The sequence below is a fragment of the Cheilinus undulatus genome, linkage group 5 (genome assembly GCF_018320785.1).
Source record: "Cheilinus undulatus linkage group 5, ASM1832078v1, whole genome shotgun sequence".
NCBI lineage: Eukaryota > Metazoa > Chordata > Actinopteri > Labriformes > Labridae > Cheilinus > Cheilinus undulatus.
The window spans coordinates 17460487-17481352 of NC_054869.1; the positions used below are offsets into that span (position 1 = coordinate 17460487).

Genomic DNA, 20866 nt, shown 5'->3' on the forward strand with positions numbered 1-20866 from the left:
AATGAGGGTCAATTTTTCACTAAATAGCGTCCAATATGAGCTGTTACACGCCAAGCCCTTCAAGCCAGTTTGTTTACAGAGATGATTCATCCTTACTGATGTGCAATTTGCTTGTAGGCACACAAACAAACAAAAGCACATAACCATGAATGTTTTCTGATTTCCCTTCATATTTGTGTTTTTATGTAGATGGCATACGTGGGCTACCTAATGCTGTTTAACTACATTGTCCTGGTTAAGATGGACCTGTGGCCATCTCCTCAGGAGTGGATCGTCATCGCTTACATCTTCACTAATGGCATTGAGAAGATGAGAGAGGTACTTTACTGTGTCCACATAAATGTGCTCAAAGCACATTTAACACAAAATGTTCAATTCTTCATTTCTACACAGTTAACTGCAGACACAATGCTTGTCATCATGATATCACCTGTGGGGATATCAAATCAGTTTTGAGGTTGAGGCTAAAGATAATTTCTGTGTCATCAAATTGTTTATAGTGAATGGGGAAAACAATGGAGTGATCATTAAAGAAGGGAGACCATGTAGTGGAAACAGAGATGTGAAAACAAAGAAAGAAAAATGAATGGTATAAAATTAAGACATTTGGCCACGTGAGAAAATTGGGTTCAGCCTCACTCTGTTGCTGTGTATTTACTGTAAGTGTATAAAATGCATCAATCATTGTGTCACAGCAGCAAAACAATGCCTCCTTAGACACCTGATTGTTGAACACATACTGCCCTCTAATGGTGCTTATAATATAATACATCTTGGTTTTTAATGCTCTTCCGTTTCAAACACTTTTGGAGCTCATTTCATTATTTATTTACATTTTCAAACATCTTATCTCATCCTTTTTGACTTGTTTTCCTTAAACCCTCTTCTAGATCCTGATGTCAGAGCCTGGGAAATTGTTACAGAAGGTGAAGGTGTGGCTTCAGGAGTACTGGAACATCACAGACCTCATGGCCATCCTCATTTTCTCTGTCGGCATGGTTCTGCGCCTCCAGGAGCCGCCACTCATGAGTTATGGGCGAGTCATCTACTGTGTCAACATTATCTATTGGTACATCCGGTTGCTGGACATCTTTGGAGTCAACAAGTACCTGGGTCCTTATGTGATGATGATTGGAAAGATGGTGAGAGGAAGCAGGGGTTGTGACATGATGTGTATGCTTTTGTAGGTGTGGGTATCTTTTCTTTTAGCTTAGCTCTTATATCTCTCTAACTTCTGCTCCCATTATGTATTCTTTATGACTACGTCTACTTTCAACCTTTTCTTCATATGATCTATACTGACTCTAGAAGCTCACATAGCCCATGAATACAAAGGATTAATTTGTATCTATCTGGTATGCAGGCTCTGTCCTAATAAGCCTCTTTGCCCCCAAACCTCATTGTTTGATCTCAAAGTGTAAAAGATCAGAGCCTCTGGTGCACACATGCGCAAAATGAGGGATCAAAAGCTCATATGAGTATCTGTCTGATATGCAATTGTCTTTGACATTGGCTGTGTACCTCTGCATATTAGCTGTCTTTGATATGAAAACCAGCATTTAGATTAGTTAAAAGAATTAAAAAGTGGGGAGTTGGCAGTTCTCTTTATGATTTTGTAGCAACATAAGCTGATTTGTAGTCAGTCATTTTTGCTTAAAGGGCACCTTCTTTACGTCTAGTAATCATTATAGTGCTGTAAACAAGAATTTCCAAAGGCTTTGTTCTGTCAAACCTGTTTTTATCTTGTGATTTTAATAGATTTGTCATGACAGGAGTGACATCTGTAGTTATATTGTAGGTAATTACTGTATGTTTCCACCAAGCAGTCCAGTTCAATTCAGAACAGTATGCGAATATTTGCATTTCCACTGTCAATAGTTGGGAAAGGTCCCCAAATAACTGATCAGTACCATCTAACTTTTTTGGCACCCTTCTGTTAATGCTCCAAAGCTACATTTCCATCAGGTAATCTGTTCTGATTGAATAAAGTTTGGTATGGTTCAGTACACTAAACCCCCATTAGTTTGCATTTCCACAGACACCTGTACCTTTACTTGGTGGGTGGACTGTAGAGGCTATGCATGTGATGTCACAGGCAGCGTGAGTCTCTTCTGTTCCAGCTGCTGAGTTTAGGAAAGTTTGTACTGGTGAAAGAAATCAGGAGGGAATAAGTAGGAAACAGCATTATTTTAGTGTGTTTTAATAACTACATCTTGACTATGGTAACTGTGTTCAGTACAGATCCTCAGCTGATGGGATATGTTTGTAGAAATGTTTGAAGCCGTTAAGGTACGTCATTAAAGACCCAAGAGGAAGCTGGGCTGTTACAGATGACGCAAGCATTGGTATTCATCACAGATTAAATAAAGTAGCCTTTACTAATTCATACGATTTCTGTTGGGTTAAATACTAATGTTATTTTCGTGAACATTTCATGAAGTGAACGTATCCAATGCTTTAACAGTTTATACGACATAAAAGTTGAGAGCTGTACAGTGAGAATTTGACACATTATAAATAAACTAAAGGTTTATCTGGAGTTGAAATTTACTAAGATTAAGTAAGAAATCCTGGGAACATTGCTCTTGTTTTAAAATAGGCTACAGCCCAAAGGTTTGCAAACAGATTTAACAACAACAGAGCTATCTTTCACAGGTGACTTGTAGTAAAAATATGTTAATGGATCCGTAAAACACAGAGAAACAGCTGATCTAAAGCTTTGCATTAACAAAACTTCATCATTAACTCAGTTTCACATCCATCACTGATGAACCAGGCTGATGTATACTTTCAGGATCTGCTTGTACTTGAAATCGGGTCCACATAAATGTCAGGAAACCTGATTTGTGGCCACATATTGGTGTCACAGTCCAGGAAACAGCATGGATCCTTGTGAAGTCCAAATATCTCTAAATTACATGGATATTGGTCTTTTTTTCTTCCATTTTCACCCACTCCTCACATAGCAGACAGCCGTGTTTTCTAGCCTGGCTGAGCAGTCATGTCACTGGCTGAAAGTGATGTCAGTGCAAACCCTTTATTATGTGCGTACCTCCACCTTTTATGGACAGATAGGTAAGCTTTGCACCCCTACAGAAAAGTGCCAAAAAAAGTGGAACAGCTTGGGTCAGTTATTTGGACCTGTTCCAACTTTTTATTATGAAAATGCAGATAATGTCTTTGTGTGTCTGCAGTAATAATGGACAAAACACAACAAAATACACACCATGTTTTAATAAACCATGGATTTTGGGCAAATGATTTGGCTGTTGCCTGCAAAGTAATTCTACAGTTTGCTGTGAAACGCATTTAAGATCAAGGTTTTCCACACCACACCACACCAAACCAAACCAAACCAAACCAAACTGGACTGCGTGTCAGAAGTGCACTTTAAATCTTTTATGTTTCTACTTTACAGAAAGAGCATGAATTGGTGGACTTGATAGAAATAAATAAATAAGGATAGCGGAATATACTTGTAGATGAGCTTAGAGGAAGTGTTTTCCCAACTGAACCTTTGTTACCTCCCTCATAAAGACACACATCCCTTCATGTTTGGGTATTTAAAGTTGTCTCACATGGGTCAAACATATTTTCATTGTTATCTCATGAGGATATCAACCTTGAACAGTGGAGCTGCAGACCAACCCATCGGCAGAGAGCTATGTGTTATTGTTCAGATATGTCAGGATGACGGATTGTGTATTTGACCTTAGGGATAGTTATCCTCATGCATTCACACACATGTGCCTTGAATTTGGGATTGAACTAACTTAAGATTTGTTAGATTTAAGTTTAGGTTGCCCAAAAACATAAGCACTGAGGCTTGTTGACAATAAGAGAATCTACAGTGGTGTAGTAATAAAACAAATAAAAAAGCAGGTCCTTAATTATCAAGCTCTTCACCAGCTACTCTTGCTCTAACTGACCAACACACTGACTCCCTCTTGTTTTGTGTAGTTCTTCACATCTATTGTCCTTAGTTTGCCATTTCTTTCTTTGAACAAGCATTCTTTACCAGCTTGCCTCTACCTTCTCTGTCTGACAATCCTCCTCTTCTTCCTCCTCTGTCAGATGATAGACATGATGTATTTTGTCATCATCATGTTGGTGGTGCTGATGAGTTTTGGAGTGGCACGTCAGGCCATTCTCAACCCAAATGAAGACCCGTCTTGGATGCTGGCAAGGAACATCTTCTTCATGCCCTACTGGATGATCTACGGAGAAGTGTTTGCTGACCAGATTGACCGTAAGTTCAGGGACAGAGCTTCTAAACTACTTTTGTAAATTCAAGGGAGAGAAGTTAATGATTTTTACGACAGAGATGGAAATACTTAACCTTGCAAAGCAGATGGATACGCCTGTTTCTTTGTTTCTCACTGGCGAATCCATCTTGCAAAGCTCCCGTCTGAACTGTTTGGGCCCGTTTAGAGAGTGACAGGACCAGTCAGCGACGAGGGGCAGTACTTTCAGGCGGGGCAGAGTCATGACATAAGCAAGCAGCAACAAGAGGCCGGTGCAATTATGGTGGAAGAGATTAGCGTGGATGCTGCTAAAGCGTTAGTTTTATCGGAACTTGACGACGTTTCTTTGTTTCAAGAAGAACAAAGAACAGCAGTGAGTTGTTTTCTTTTCAAAAATGACAAAAGTCGTGTACTGACATATCTATAGTCGCCATGGTTTGCGTTATTCCTGGGTAGCTGGGCACGCGCACCTTGGTTGCAGCTATGTCACATGTTTTGTTGCTTTGATTGGAGATGTGACAGAACGTTCATCCATCACACTCCGAGTTTTTAAAATCCTCTGCCCTTTCCCAAATGCTTAGTATTGAAGAATTTCCAGATGGATGTGTTTCACACATCCATCTGGCATGTCAGGTTAGGAAAAACTGTGAACAAATATGAACCTGTAACAGTTCATTTCTTCCACAGGTCAGCATATGACAGCAAGATGTTGATTTTAAACAGACTGCACTACATAGAAAAGGTTTTCATAAGCACTGGAAAATTCTTGACAACTTTTGATCCGACATCACCATATGACATATCTGTAAAGTTGCACTGTTTCTTACATGAAGATGTAAATGTTAATTGTCAGTTTGTCATGAATTTTTGTCTCTACATTATTTTAAAGTGGAATTTGACTCAGCAAATCAAACTTAGATAGCGAGCAATGTCTTGGGAGTGTGAGTGGATCCATGTGCTGTTCTGCTGTCCTTTTGTATTGTCGTATATATGATGGTGTGTACAGAGTGTGAGGAGTGGCCCAAAGAGAAGAGATCTGAAATAATGTTTTCGTTCTTTGTTTCAGATATGCATAGTAGGAAGTTACAGCACAGGCTGAATGAAAAACTCTGGCTGGTCGAAAATTACATTCGAACTCACGGAAGCTGGCGTAGTAATGGTCCATCCCACACTGCCCAGTGCAGTCAAAATCCCAGTAAATCCATAGCTATAGGCCTCAATTTAACCACATCCACCTATCCCGCCTCTCCCTCATCATCCTCACATTACCACCATGTCATGCCCACTCTGACTACTAGAGGCCACTTGAGACACAAGTGTGCATGCAGCTCCACGCGCTCTAAGGTTGAAGTTGCCCTCATGTGCTTTGGTTCTTGGGTCAGCTGCCGTATCCTTGAAATATTTCCTTTAAACAAAGAATTTTTAAGTGTATGATGGCCTGTTTCAGTAAGGCAGCCTATTATTAATGGGTCTTTGAAGAGGTTAAACAAAGCTTGACCTAAGGCTGTATCGTGGAGGCAACTTCACCCTTTCTAACTCTGGCACTGGCTGGCAAATGGCATTCTTACATGGCAGAAGCACTTTTCACAAATGAATTCTAATATTTGATTGCTTTGTTCACATCAAGAGGAACTATCAAAATGTAAAAGTTTGGTATTCCCTTGATGCCTTTTCCACTCATTTTTTTTCCTTTATTTTCATTTGAAGAAGTGACCCTGCCATGTTTGCACCGTCTGTCACACATCAACTCCCAGCTCAGCTTCTCTCTGGAGCAATCGCCACATTGCTAAAACATTTCTGCCAATGTAGCCAACATTTAACATTAAGAAGATATTAGAACTTAAATATAAACATCACACACTATACAAATAAAATAAAAAAAAAACATATACTCTCAACACCAGAACATATAAATCAGCCACCTTTCATCATCTATAATCTGTTTTTTCAAGTGGTTCAGTTGTCAGAGTTTTTAATCCAAATTTTAAAGGTAAAAAGAAAAAAACAGAAAAATTACTTCAGTTCTCTGTCTTTGGGCTGCATTGTGTGAAACAATTGAACACGAAGCAATAATGAGCATGACCAGAATGAATCTCAAAGGCAAACAAACCAAGAACAAATGCTGAATGTTCCCCAAATAAGCTACAGCAACTGAACCATCCCTGATGGAAAAAACACACTCTGTATCCTAACTACATTTCAATTGAATCAGAGCAATCAACCATTGCTGAATGAAGCTACAGCACACATATGTGACAATATATTTTAAACATTGACTACATGTTTAAATATATTGGGAACACAGATTGTGATGAGACATAATTAATGCATCTGTTGTGTGTGTATTTTGCTGTCAGAAACACATTTCTGAACATTAGTCCTCATCATTGTAGTGTCCACTCTTTGCTGTCCCTTATTAAAGAAGCATAAACATAAGCTATGCTTCTTGTTTGTTTGCATTTTTTTGCTTTTCCCTCTGTTTTATCTGTCTTGAAAAATTCTGTGTATAGTCTGTGCTTTAATGTATTTGTTTAAATTTTCTTTCTTTCACTATTTACTTTTTTTTTTTTTTTAATCAAATCCCCCACCTTATTTTAATGGTGTTATGTCTGCATGTCTTTCTAGGCTGTTGTCCAACTAAAAAATCCAGTGCCTATAAAAAGTATTCACCCACTTGGATGTTTTACCCTTTAATTGATTTTTATAAATCAATCATGGACAATATAATTTGGCTTTCTTGACAAATTTAGATACAAAAACACCCCTTAAGGTCAAAGTGAAAACTGATTTCTACAAAATATTGACAATTAAATAAAAACAGTAAGTTTAAATAAGTGACTGCATAAATATTTACCCCCTTTCAAGTCAGTATTTAGTAGATGCACCTTTGGCTTCAATCACAGCACTGAGTCTGTGTGGATAGATCTCAATTAGGCTTGTACATCTTAACACTGCATTCTTCTGTCACGTCGTTCGGGGATCATGCGTGAACAGCCCTTTTCAAGTCCAGTCTCAAATTCTCTAATGGACTGAGGTCTGGGCTTTGACCCGGCCACTCCAAAACAGTCACCTCATTGTCTTGAAACCATTTCTGTGTAGCTTTCAGTGTATACTCCGGGTCATTGTCTTGCTGGAAAATAAATCTTCTCCCAAGCTATAGTTCTCTTGCAGACTGACTAAGATCATCCTATATTTTGCTGTATTTTACCCTCTACCTTTACAGACCTTCCAGGGCCGGCTGCCAAGAAGCATTCCCACAGCATGATGCTGCCACCACCATGCTTCACAGTGGAGATGGTGTGTTTGTGGTGATGTTAACTGTTTGGTGTCTGCCAAACATAGCATCTTGTCTGATGGCCACAAAGCACCATTTTGGTGTCATCAGGCCAAAGAACGTTCTTCCACTTTAACGTGGGCTCTCCCACTTGCCTTTTGGCGAGCCCTAGTCTTTGACTGGTGAAGAACCCGGGCAACAGTTGCTGTATGCACAGTCTCTCCCTTCTCAGCTGCTGAAGCTTGTAACTCCATCAGAGGTCATAGGTCTCTGGGTGGCCTCTCTCTCATTAGACTCCTTCTCGCACGGTCACTTAGTTTGTGAGAACGGCCTGATCTAGGCTGATTTTTACATTTGCCATATTCCTTCCATTTCTTTAATTGTATCTATTTTGTTTTGTTTTATTCAGCTGAACTCCAGGGGATGTTTAGTGGCTTGGAATATTTTTGTACCCATCCCCTGACTTATATTTTTCAATAACCTTTTCACTAATTTGCTTGGAGTGTTTCTTTGTCTTTATGGTGTAATGGTTGCCAGGAATACTGATTCACCAGTGACTGGACCTTCCAAACACAGGTATCTTTATACTACAATCACTTAAGATGAATTCACTGCACTCAGGTGATTGCCATTTCACTAAATGTGAGACGACTAGCACCAGATGGCTGGATCTTTGTTGGATTAGCTCAGTTATTTTAAAGGAGAGGAATATTCACCCTACCCTACACATTTTCGTTTAATTGACATTACTTTGTGGAAATCTGCTTTCTCTTTGACATTAAAGAGGTGTTTTGTTTTTTTTATAAAAGCTAAATTAAACTGACCATGATTGATTTATAAACTCAACAAAAGGGTAAAATATCAAAGGGGCTGAATTGGCACTATACAGTTTACTGCCTTTTCAAGTCTCTTTCCTCAGACAAATTTAGCCTTATATTAATTTTGTGTGTTTCGTTGCGTCGTGCAGCCCCCTGTGGTCAGAACATCACCACAGAGGACGGGGTGGTGGCCCTGCCACCCTGTAAAACGGGTGCCTGGATTGTCCCAGCCATCATGGCCTGCTATCTGCTCGTCGCTAACATCCTGTTGGTCAACCTCCTCATCGCTGTGTTCAAGTACGTGAGCACTCTTATTAAGTTTGCTTTTCCACCTCACTGCTTTAAAGACAGCTCAAGACCTTAATGACACACTTTTTGACAGCATGGGTTCAAAAACAAATTCACATTCTTCCTATGCTCTCACAAAAACACCTCTTAGATGTGACTTTTGCACTTAGCGGTATCTAATTAGTACTGCTTGAGTCAAAGCTGTCTTGTACTTCACTTCGTTTTTTCCTGTGTGTACAAGTAAAGAAAAAAAAGAGAAATGACTGTAGTTTCTAGATGGCAAAAGAAAATTGTTTAAAAAGGATATGTTGGCTTTTATTTCTCCAAGACATTTTCACACTAAATGTCTTTTGGAGTGGTTCTTAGTAATGCAGGTTCAGTTCTGTTCACATTTACATAATTATACAAGTTAAATGTGTAGTTAAATGTTTTTAGTTCTTTCAGGCCAATACTTACACATATGTTGGCATAAAATAAATTTAAAATACAGATAAACTTAAGAATACAGTAAACTGAAAAATAGATTCAAATGTAAGAAATATGATATTAAAACAGTTGTTAAATACCTGTTGTTTCTCTACAGCCAAGAGATATACATTTTTGAAACATTAAATACAAAGGCTCTCAAGAGCGGTGGTTCAAACCTGGCTGGTCAGGGCCTAAAGGTGGGATGGAGAGTTGTTTTCAGTAGGTCATGGATGTGTGGCTGGAAAAAGAAATTGTGGCAAAAGGTGTATGATGTATGGAAGCCCAAAGTGGACACCAGAGGTGGCAAAAGTACTCATATTCTGTACTGAAGTCAAAGTTCTGATACTTGTGTGACAACTCTGTTGAAAGTAGAAGTTCTGGTTCAGCTCCATTTCTCAAGTAAAAGTTAGAAACCACAGGCTCTGAAATGTACATACTAAGTTCAACAGTAAGAATGAATTTATACCACCAGTGATACAAAATTCATCTTTTGATAATTCTACAAGATAAAACAAAAGTTCTAGTTCTGTTAACAACCTGCACAGTTCTGGTACAAAGTAAAAAGAAATCACCGAACACAGTCTAGTTCTGCAAACTAGACTGTGGCAAATACAATCAACTGTGGCAATTTTACAACTTATAAAATATAGTAGCATTAATCTGGGAAACTTGATGAAAATGGAATAGAATATTTATAAGTATGTTTAAATTGGTGTTTAATTACCTGAATTTAAAAATAATTTTATTTTCATCAACTTAGAATAAATCTTCAATAAATATAAAACATAGATCCTCCCCAAAGACTCTGCCATCTTGCATTATCATGTTTCTATAGTTTCACAGATGGGACCAAATAACATTCACATGTATTTTTATTTCAGTGGTTGTCACAGTTATCACTGGATATGCTCAGAAAGAAAGAATTTAAAATTTTGTATTGGGAAAAAAACCATGGAAATACTTTAGTCTGCCATGGATGGCATATTCTTTTTTGTCCTTGAAGGCCACCATGACTTTACCGACGGGAGGGCTGAGCACTCAAAAAACTGACTTAAGATTATGAATTTTTGGAACTTCAGGTCACAATTTCTCCTTCTAGAAGAACTGGTGGGTCCTGGGGACAAACCAGTTAGGAACTGCTGCTTAAGAGTGCAATATAAGTTCTTTTAAAAATATATATGATAAAAGTTATAAATAATATCATATGGAATTAAAAGAAATTGTATTTTACAAAATAAATTATATTAGAATGTATGGCAAAGACTGCTTCTGTGTTCGGTATGGTAGATGTGAAGGCAGTGCACTTAAGTAATGTAATTGCAACCACCTTGTAATAGAGAAGAGCATCCTCTTCTACATGTTTGTAGAAGAATATAATACACATATAATGGACAAAACAACTGTGAAATTGAAGATTAGCTCATGGAATAAGTTCATCAAACTATACTATATCTAAGTAGGTTATAATCTATGTGCTTGCCATTGGTGTGATATTTATTTGTTGGTGTGACACTTCTGTCTGTTGTTGTGCTTCATCATAGTAACACATTCTTTGAGGTGAAGTCCATCTCCAACCAGGTCTGGAAGTTCCAGCGATATCAGCTCATTATGACCTTCCATGAGCGCCCAGTCCTTCCTCCTCCCCTCATCATCTTCAGTCATATAACCATGGTCCTCAAACATCTGTGTTGTCGCTGGCGCAAGCATGATGATGACGAGCGGGACTATGGGCTGAGTAAGTGGCTGATACACATCAACAAACCTGTCAGACAGTGTGAACAGTAATATATTCAGAGTTTTTAACCTGCATCACTTCAGCACAAGCAAAACGGCCAAATATGAGACTGTAGCATTCTCACTTTGTCAAACTCTTTCAGAGCTTTTCATCACTGAGGATGAGCTGAAGAAAGTCCATGACTTTGAGGAGCAGTGCATAGAGGAGTACTTCAGAGAGAAGGATGACAGGTTTCACTCCTCAAATGACGAGAGGATCAGAGTCACTTCTGAAAGGTCAGAAAAGGTTGCATAGAGAACTTCTAGCTAAAGACTTTTCCTATGAAAAAATAGGGTAAAAACAAATCTGTGCTGTCACTGTATGACATTTTAGCAGTGCATGAAACCACAGCTTGAATGCCTTCAGCAGCATAAACAAACAGAATTCCTCTGCTTTATTTTTCACAGCCACAAGATTTGTTGTGAAATGCTGATTAATGCCAGACAGAAGTTTGAGACAGTCCAGACCACAAGCTTTGAATGTACTGGATCATTTGAGTCGGCTGAAAGTTTACATCATCTTGTAGTCTTAATGATTAATTGCTAAACTTTATTCTAGATATGTGCTTCTTTTTTTTAAATACAACATGCTGAAATATCTGTGTCACGTGGAAAAGGGTCTTTTGTGCTTTTACATCTTAGAGAATCTTGTTTTTGCTTATTTTTCATTTTTTCCTCTCTGATCCATTTCTAAAAGCAGCTCATTGTTCATGTTGTGACTGTGGAAATTGTGCTCTGTTTGTATTTGCTGTGTTTCTGTTTTCCAGTTGTAATGGTCTCTCTTTGCCACCTTATCATCACAGCTCTCCACTTGGCTGTGCCCGTAATGTCTTTTCTATCTTCTCTCCCCTTTCAGGGTGGAGAATATGGCAATGCGCCTGGAAGAAGTCAATGAAAGAGAACATTTCATGAAGGCATCGCTGCAGACTGTTGATATTCGTCTTGCTCAAATGGAGGAGCTGATTGGCAGGATTGCTGTAGCACTGGAGCGTGTGACCGGTGTTGAGCGTGGGGAGGTTAACAAAGCACGTTCCCGAACTTCTTCTGATTGCACAGACTCAGCGTACATACTTCGCCAAAGTGAGTGTGCAGAAGCAGCATACATCCTCCGTCAAAGCAGCTTCAACAGCACGGAAGGGAATGCCTACCGTCTGCAGGAGGCGCTAGAAGGAGCAGCTGAGGGCTCCATGTCCCCTCCCTCTCCGACCACCTTGGCCTCACGGACAAGAAGCCACTCCTTTTATGTTGGAGGCGGTCGTGGCGGTGAACGGGCAAGTGGAGCTGAACGTGCAGAGAGCTTCTTTAAAGAGCGCTCACTCAGTCTTCACCGTGCCAACAGCTCTCAATCAGTATCCTCAGCCGCCGCCACCAAGGAGTCTAAGCCCCTCCCTCTAGCGACGCTGTCGGTCTCCCAGCAGCACCGTCCATCGTCATGCATTGATATCTATGTCTCCACATCTGAAGAGGCTGGGCCTGCGGAGGTCTTTCTAGATCCTCTACGTGTGGTCCCACAGCTCCAGAGAGACTCCTCACTGCAGTCTGATATCATGGAGACGGTGCTGCCGGGAGGCCGGGACTTCAGCAGCGCCGCCACCAGCGGTATGGGCGACAGATACTCGGACGGCGGTGCAGGTATCAGCGGAACAGCTGGGGCCATGTTTGATGATAGTGCTGCTGCCGATTTATCAATGTGCTCCGCCCACCTCTTACCAGACACCACTTTACCTCCTTGGGACATGGAACCATCCCCGCCTCCTTCAGCAGGGCTGCTCGAGCGCTCCAAGAGCAGCCGTTACCTCTCCACAGCAGGCACAGGGTTCCTGGACGAGCCCCCTCTGGTCAAGTCCCACAGCCTCATGTTCACACCACGAGGCTGCTACAGTGGCCTGGGGGCTGGAGTCCAGGTGAAAGCTGCAGAATACACCAGCATCACAGACTGCATCGACACACGCTGTGTCTCAGCTCCATACACACCTGTAGAACGCTCTCACTCCCCCGGAGCATCCACCTCATTCCCCTTTGATAAACCCCCAGACATTAGCTCCTCTCACCCAGAGAGAGAGGCAGAGCTTAGTCATACAGAGTCTGATCCAGAGGACCCTGAGGACTTGATCCCGGCCCCTGATACCCCTCGCTTAGGGGGTCTTAGTGGGCCCAGCGGGGCTCCTCTCTGCTCCCCCTTCTCCAGGTTAGAGCGAGCAAACAGCTGCTCCTCAGATGACTCCCATCCCTCCCTCACGCTGGCTCCTCCGCACCGGAAGAGCCTGTCGGTGAGTGAGAGGATGGAGAGGGGACCGGGACTGGGGGCAGACAGGGGGCCTGGGCCAGGGGGTCGGGGTCTGGCAGGAACCAGAAACCCCTTTCTAAGGAGCAAGTCCGGAGCACGGCCCGAAACAGCGAAGACTGACAGCCTCTCTATGAGGAAGCTGGCTACTCCGTCAGCTTTTCGCAGCTTTGATAGACAAAACTACACGTGACAAGAGCAGAGGTCAGCACGCACACACAAACACAGACATACACAGACACACTGACAGGACCAGAGAGAAACACTGAGAGGGTCTACAGTCCAACTCAAATGTGTAGGCTGCTCACAGATGTGGATCTGAACTAGATCTAAGGTTTCTTGCTTGTTTTAGGTCAGAAAATCAGTAACTTTATTCAAAGTCAGTGCTTGGGTGCAGTGTCACCCTGGATAAGTAGTCAGGGGAAGAGTGTGGGAGATAAGGGGTCCTATTGTACACCAGTCAAAACAAAGAGCTATGAATCTAGACTAGTTTTTACCTCCTGTTGTAGCTGAATAACCCTCAGTGGGGTGTTATGGCTATGGAAGGTGTGTTTGTACTGTATGTCTTCCATCCACCACCTTTATGTCAAGTAGACATCTGTCACTGTGTTACATCACATATCAATCCTGTTAGTCAGAGAAAGTAATCTGTTACCTCTAGCTACATTTTATGGTAGAAACTTTCAAGTTTGAGAGACTAAAACCGAAAAGAACGATAAAACAGCCACCTCATTTTGTCATTTTTCTTAGCATAGAGTCATAACTGTATAATACAGTGTCCTCTCTTCTTAAAATCCTAACTCCACTCTGTTAGACTCCAGCAAGAGCAAACAGAAACCTCTCTGGCTGCTTCATTAATCAGCACTGAAGGATTTAGAACCATCAAGAACTATTTCCCCTCTCAGCTGCACTGGAAATGATTGCAGTGACATTGCAACAACTTACCTCAGGATACAGAAATACACCTTTGAAAAATCAAATGAGTTTATCTTTTAAAGCATATCAGATTTGCGTTTTATCGTCTTTATTTTGTAGCTTAATTTAGTTACACAACTGTTTTTACTTTTTACATGTCATTTATCTAGAGAAGAAAGAAGTGTCTGAACATACTCCAGCCGTAAGGTCACATGTTTCACCAGTCATGGCTGTTTAATGAAAACTCATTAGCCACATATACAGAGAAACCCCAAATATAATCTGGAAAATTCAGAAATAAAACATAGCATGAATACAGTCTTTAACCACTGATGTTTGGGGCAGTTCAGCTGTTGACAAACAGAGAGAGAGAAAAAATCAAAGATTTTAACCACATTCCTGTGCATAGTTGCACATGAGCAGTGAACTCCCCCTTTGGAAAATAAATTTTGTTTCAAGCCTGATCAGCAAGTGCAGTTGCAAAGATCTGGTACAAGAGGGCACTGCTGATCCACTTTAGAAGAAATACTCTCTCTTTGTGTACCTCAAATGAACCTTCTTTGCTTGCACCCAATGCCAAAAAAATCACTCAACAAACAGACATGTATTCCTCATTCAGGGCTTGGCAGTGACATAATTTTGCAATGGTTAAACATCCACCTCCACCCAACAGATCCGTCCTTCATCTGTTGCATAACTGCCAATCATTTGCCTTTATTCCCTTAACTGCATGCAAAGAAAACATCAGCAACATTTTCACAACAATAAAAATCTAGTTTAAAATCATATTCAGTGCAAAGGGGGTATTTATTTCTTAAAAGAGGTTAAAATAAATTATATGCATTCTAGTCAACACATTAGAAATTGTGTTTTATGTGGCATTAAGAGGGAAACATGGGGTTATGATGAGAAAAAGATGAAAGCCAGATCAGTGTTTTAAAAGTTTCTGTTTCTTTTTTAATCAACTAATAACATCTGAGGGGACGACGCCCTTCTCTAATAGCCTTGTAAAGATATGATAGAGAAACTAATAGAATTCCTACTGATTTTATATGTTTGTTTTATATCTCCTCACTACTACGATTCACTTGAATTATGTTGCATTTATTTTGAGATTGATTCTGTTTATTGACATTTTCTTGCTCATTATTGATAAATACAGTAAATGCCTGTTTGAATTATGAAATCAATATTTATATCTTCTCAGTGATATTTTTGTCAAATTTTAAGTATTTTCTAATTAAGCTTTTAAATTGAATAAAAGATGACCATCGACATGCACTAAATGCTGATGTATTATATTATTTATGAACTATAGAACTGTCTGATATACTGTACGTTTTAATCATATTTAAAGTATTTAAAGTAGTTTTTATTGTATGTTTTATCAAGCAGCTTATGAGAATTTTCTCATGTGAAGTGGACTTGGCAGCACACTGTTGCCAGTAAACCACACTTAGGGTGCCTTTTTTGGCATGGATGGAGTACGTGGGGATGACGTGAGTCAGAAATCTGTGAAATTTCTTACTCTTTTTTCTTTTTTTAATCATAGAGCCCAGTAATATGTGATTTTTTTTAAACATACAGCTTTTACATAAGCTCATATACCTTTGTTTTGTCTCTGATGTACAGAGTGGGTGAAATATTGTATCATTGTTTATGGAAATTTATTTGAATCTACCAAAAAAAAACATAATAGTTTCATATGAAAATAAAAAAAGATCTATTTGCACATTAAACTTAGACATAACGATGAGGATATAGCATCAACATAGGCTAAGCTATGTGTCACATCCCAATCTGCTTGATGTTCCCAACTCTTCATAATCTTGACCCCAATCTACGACCTTTACTGAGGTACTCTAGCAGTGTAGTATTGATTCTCCTCAAAGTTGGGAGACTTTCTAGATACATTTTAATATAACAGTTTAAAGGTGAAGGTACAGATGCTGAGCTTGATTGACTTTTTACCCCAAGAATGAGTAAAACCTCACAAACACTGGACTGTAAAATTGAACTGAAGTGAAAACCTCCCTGTTAGACTTCCCAATCACTCCCCTTGCTCTGCTGCTGTGTTCATAGACTGAAATAGCACTCCCAGTAATCTGTAAACTGACCTGTGTTTGTAAAATTAGCAGATTTCTCCTTTAACTTAGACATTACATACATGAATTGCATTGTGGACTCATGTTCAGTAGTGAATCACGTAGCTCAGGCAGACTGGGAGTTACACTTTTGTACACATATAAGGACAAATGAAGATGTTCTAACCAGTTGACACATTCAAAGGACTGGATGTGCAAATCTCTTTTGTTTTGGGGGCTTTTTTATGCCTTTATTTAGAAAGGAAGACAGTGGAAAGAAAAAATAGGGGAAAGGAGTCACAGGCCGGACTTGAACCTGGCAGCCTGTGTACATGGGGTATGACCTAACTGCTAGGCCCTTTGTGCCCCATGTGCTAATTTCTTGATAAGTCGGCTAAAGTGTGTTTTAGAGAGTTTTACCCGAAGTCAATGCTCAGGGACAAAGGTGATGCACGAAAACACGAATGTCATAAAATCATGGTAAAAGAACGAAGGAAAAAGAGCGATTTGAATTTGTCTTCAGCTGAAGGCTTCCAATATAATCACTGTGCTTTATGAGTCTGACCTGGAGTCTATGGAGACTGTAGGGAAATCTATTCATTTGTGTCTTATGTCTTCTGAAATGGCAATAGAATATGGAAGAATTTCTTCATAAATGAGCGCCTGACTTTGTTCACATACAGGTTTTTGAGTTCCTTCAAATCTATTAGAGAGGGCTTTGGTCACACACAGCTGACCCTCAGGCTCAGATTCAAACCAAAGTTAGACAAACCAAATGGAAACAAGCCGGCCCGGCTCTGCTGACCTGTTGTCTACTCAGCTGTGGTACACAAGGAGTCATACAGCCCGACTCAGTTTTAAATGGCTAACTATGAAAATGGACGAGCGTGTCCAGCTGAAAGTGAAGACCATTTTTGTTTTGACCAGAAAGAACAGGAGACAACAGCGCCCACATTTTTTTTCTAAACTCGAATGAACACAAGTCTCTATGTGCTGTTTTTGGTATGTTGACATGGCTGTTTTTGTGTGCGTGTGTGTTCATAAGCTGTGTAATCCCAGACACGTAGGTGACAGTGAGACATGACAACCCAGAATCTCAATTGATGTTTTTTTTTTTTTTTTCCCCTAAATTGTATCTGGCACTTCTGTGAAATTATGATCACATGGTGTTAATCGACAGATCTGCTTCCTTCCCATGACAACTTGTGACTCGTAGAAAGGCTAATGAGAACTCCATGCACATGTTTTTTCTGCAATAATTGCTGATTTTGCGCTTCTACAACCGAACCGAAGTCACACTTTATTTAATGTCCTTCAAATGCATGCAGTTCTTCCCCTGCGAGTGTACAGAGGTGACCTGTGGTGACAACTGAGAGCGAGCTAGAAAGAGATTATTATATGAAATCAAAGTAGTGAGTATTTGGATGCAAAAACAAATCTGTATTCTTCAATGTGAATAGGAACATGTCTGGCATGCATTGTTAAATAAAAGATTCAATAGATTGTTACTCTGTGTCTCGCCTGTTTGTACAAAGCTCATTATGTTTGTGACAGATCTGATCAACTTTCTTGCAGAAAGATTCAAGAAGAGGCTTGTTGCGGTTACAAACAACAGGAACATCCTGGTTTCTTTGACTCCCCTCCCAGAGAGATCTGTTAACCTCTTCATTGAGGAACTCCTAAAACATCAAAAGCTCACAGTGTGTGAAACATCAGGTAATGAGGCACATCATACCAGCTGTTCTGCAGTAAAGGCACAAATCAGGCTTACCCCCCGACTGCTGCTGAGATGAGGGGGACAGGTGCTGCCTGGTTAAAACTTTTCACTAACGGCCTTAAATTGGTCCCACAAGGGAAACACTCTCAGTGTATTGTGCTGTATAATCTGTATTTATCTGAACACAAATTTTCAGATGTAGTAGGAAAGATTGCCATATTTAAAGCACACACCTTTCTCCATGTTAGTTTCTGTTCTACTTTGACTCTCCCTGCCTGGGTGTCTTTTACAGTCTGTGAAATAACAACTCAACACCTTTGCACCAGTTCATAAAAGCAGATAACTCCTGTTTTTGCAGAGATGTTGCATCATCCAGCCTTGAACACAAAATACCAAACTGTCTGTGCTTGAAACCGCTACGTCAAAATACTTTCAGTTTGAAAGTTATGATTAATGTGTGTTTTGTTCAATGTTCTGTTGATCCTACATCAAGATGTTGATTCACTCTTAAGGAGATATCAAGGCTATGGTTCAAGATCTTGTTAGAACTGGTTGATGAGATCTTATTGTATAGCAAGGCTGGGGTACGAAGGTACACACCTATGCTGCAATGTGGTCACATGGCAAAGTACATACCTCAAGGATTAAATCCAAACAGAGTTTATGCTAGACTTTTTTGTCACTGGCAAGAATGTCCAGCAGTCCTTCAGTATTCCTTTCAGAACAAATACCGGGCATTTACTTTAGATAGCCAAATAGAACAAATGACCTGCGTTTAACAGCAATATGTCACACAGAAAAACTGTCATACATTTTTATGCAGGACTGAGATGTAATGAGTCCAAGACGGTAGAAACCGAGCCCAACGGTAAACCTGAGCTCTTGTTACCTTGTTAGCAGACCTTGGAAATGACAACAGAAACACAATTTATTAAGTTGTTTAAACAGACAAAATTAAAGTTGTGAGCTGTTCCTTACACACAGTCAGTTGCACAATATACACCTACGGTTAAAGGAGACATATTTTACCCTTTTAAGACAAGTTTATATCGCCCCAAGAAATGGCTAAATATTGGTCTGTTAACTAGACAACCACGTTAATACTCTGCATTTCAAATTAAAATTGAGTCTCAAATGTCCAATAATAGTCCTATAAACCAATGAACACAACTGTAACTGCTGCTAACTTAAAACAATAAAGTCCAGGCCAGTACAAGGCCATCATAGTTTATTTAGAGAATAGTCCTGAAGAAAGAGAAACATGTCTAATTTGAATAATTCAGTGCTGCCCTCTTGTTGATGGCTCTTTCCGATCACTTCAGCTGTAGATTAGCCAGAAAGCCCTGAACGTGAGCACCAGTTACAGGTAAAGCCGGGCGTACACTGTGTGATTTCAAGCCCGCTCTATGACCGTCGTGGCAAAATGCCAGCTCATACTGTGTGACTGAATCGCTTGTGACACACGACCATCACACATGATTTATGTGCTCACACTATACAGTCTGATGGCTTTGCACAACCTGAGTGCTCACACTGTACAAGTGAAGTCGGGGCGGACTGTGATGAAATCTGTAGACTTTACCTTGAAAAAGTCTCACATACTCTGGCTGAAGTTGTTTTTCTTCATATCACCTCTCTCCCTCTCTCTCTAGCTTTCTCTCCTTCTGTCACACACACAAACACCATCACCATCTGTATCAGCTGGAAGAATATTTCCTTCTCATTTAATGCCTTCATTATTGGGGGGGAGGGGGTAATTCTTTCTGTTTTCATGGTGATTTAGGACATTGTCTGAAGATTTTCAAAAGGAAAAATGCCTCGCATTAAAATTACTTAGAGTTTGTATAACTTTCAGTTCATATTGAGAGATTCTTTCTTAAAGATTTTTTGGGCTTTTTGTGCCTTTTTTAGATAGAGGAGGACAGTGGATAGACTTGGAAACGGGGACGAGAGAGTGGGGAGAGACACACAGCAACGGGCTACAGGAGGGATTCGAACATAGGCTGCCCACGTACATGGGGTGCGCCTTAAACAACTCCACCATCTGCACACCCCATATTAAGAGATTCTCTACAACATATCTTCAACTTAACACAATATATACAATATAATTATTCACCATTTACTTACTTGGTAATTGGCTTTTTTTTCTGATGGATATTTTGACCATTAATAACCCATTAACTGGCTAATAACCGGTAAATACTGGCTAAATACCACATCCCTCTGGCACTTGTATCAAAATATAACATAATGATTTAAAGCTCTTGTGTGGCACTCACCGTTTCTGCCAGTAATTCAGGATCCAAGCTAACCAGCTACCTACAAAAGATTTGATTTGGTGCACAAACGACATATGAATACAGAAAGAATAGTACAGGAGTGTACATATTTTTTTTATTAGGATGAAGAAACTGCAAATCCCACAATCTGTTATGATTATTATTATTTATCCACCTTATTTCTGGGACCACTACTGTAAATCTGAATGTGGGTAAAACTTCCGGTGCTAAAGCAGAAGTACATTAAATACATGTATCCTAGTACAGCAGCTAACGATAGATGCTTACTACGAATGAGAGTTGTTTCAATAGGAATTCACCTCGAATTTGTAAACATTGATATATTTTTGTAATCACATGTTCACATTGTTTGTATTGTAAGCTGTAAATAAGTAAATAAGGTGGATACCACCTTATTCCTGGGGCGCTACTGTAGCTATAAATGTGGGTGGAACTTCCCGTACAGTAACAATAAGAGCAAAACTGCGATTCTTCCAAGGGCTTACTAAAGTGATTTAGTACCAACAGTGGTTGTTCTGAAATAAATATTTGCTGCAATGAATATTGCTTCATTTTTGTTACATCTATAAAATTAATTGAGCTGAAAATTTTAAATCATATTTTCTGTAATGCTCAGTACCTGTTGCTTCGTTCTTGGTACTTATTATGTGACAAAGTTAAATATATGTCTTTAAGAACAGTGTTTTAAACATGCTGTT

At 39.8% G+C, this 20866-nt stretch overlaps 1 protein-coding gene across 3 annotated transcripts in view; it reads left to right on the forward strand.

The window, feature by feature from the left end:
* Positions 1-17522, forward strand: part of trpm3 (transient receptor potential cation channel, subfamily M, member 3) — a 221716-nt gene extending 204194 nt beyond the window's left edge. For 2 of the 3 annotated variants that reach the window (XM_041787645.1, XM_041787644.1), the window contains 7 exons: positions 190-318; positions 891-1142; positions 4075-4249; positions 8486-8633; positions 10634-10827; positions 10970-11102; positions 11722-17522. In XM_041787645.1, coding sequence (XP_041643579.1) covers positions 190-318; positions 891-1142; positions 4075-4249; positions 8486-8633; positions 10634-10827; positions 10970-11102; positions 11722-13342 — 2652 coding nt within the window. In that variant the 3' untranslated portion in view covers positions 13343-17522. Of the gene's footprint in view, positions 1-189; positions 319-890; positions 1143-4074; positions 4250-5310; positions 5440-8485; positions 8634-10633; positions 10828-10969; positions 11103-11721 lie in introns of all 3 variants that reach the window. The other variant, XM_041787643.1, reaches the window with a different exon arrangement.
* The last annotated feature ends 3344 nt before the right edge of the window (positions 17523-20866 follow it).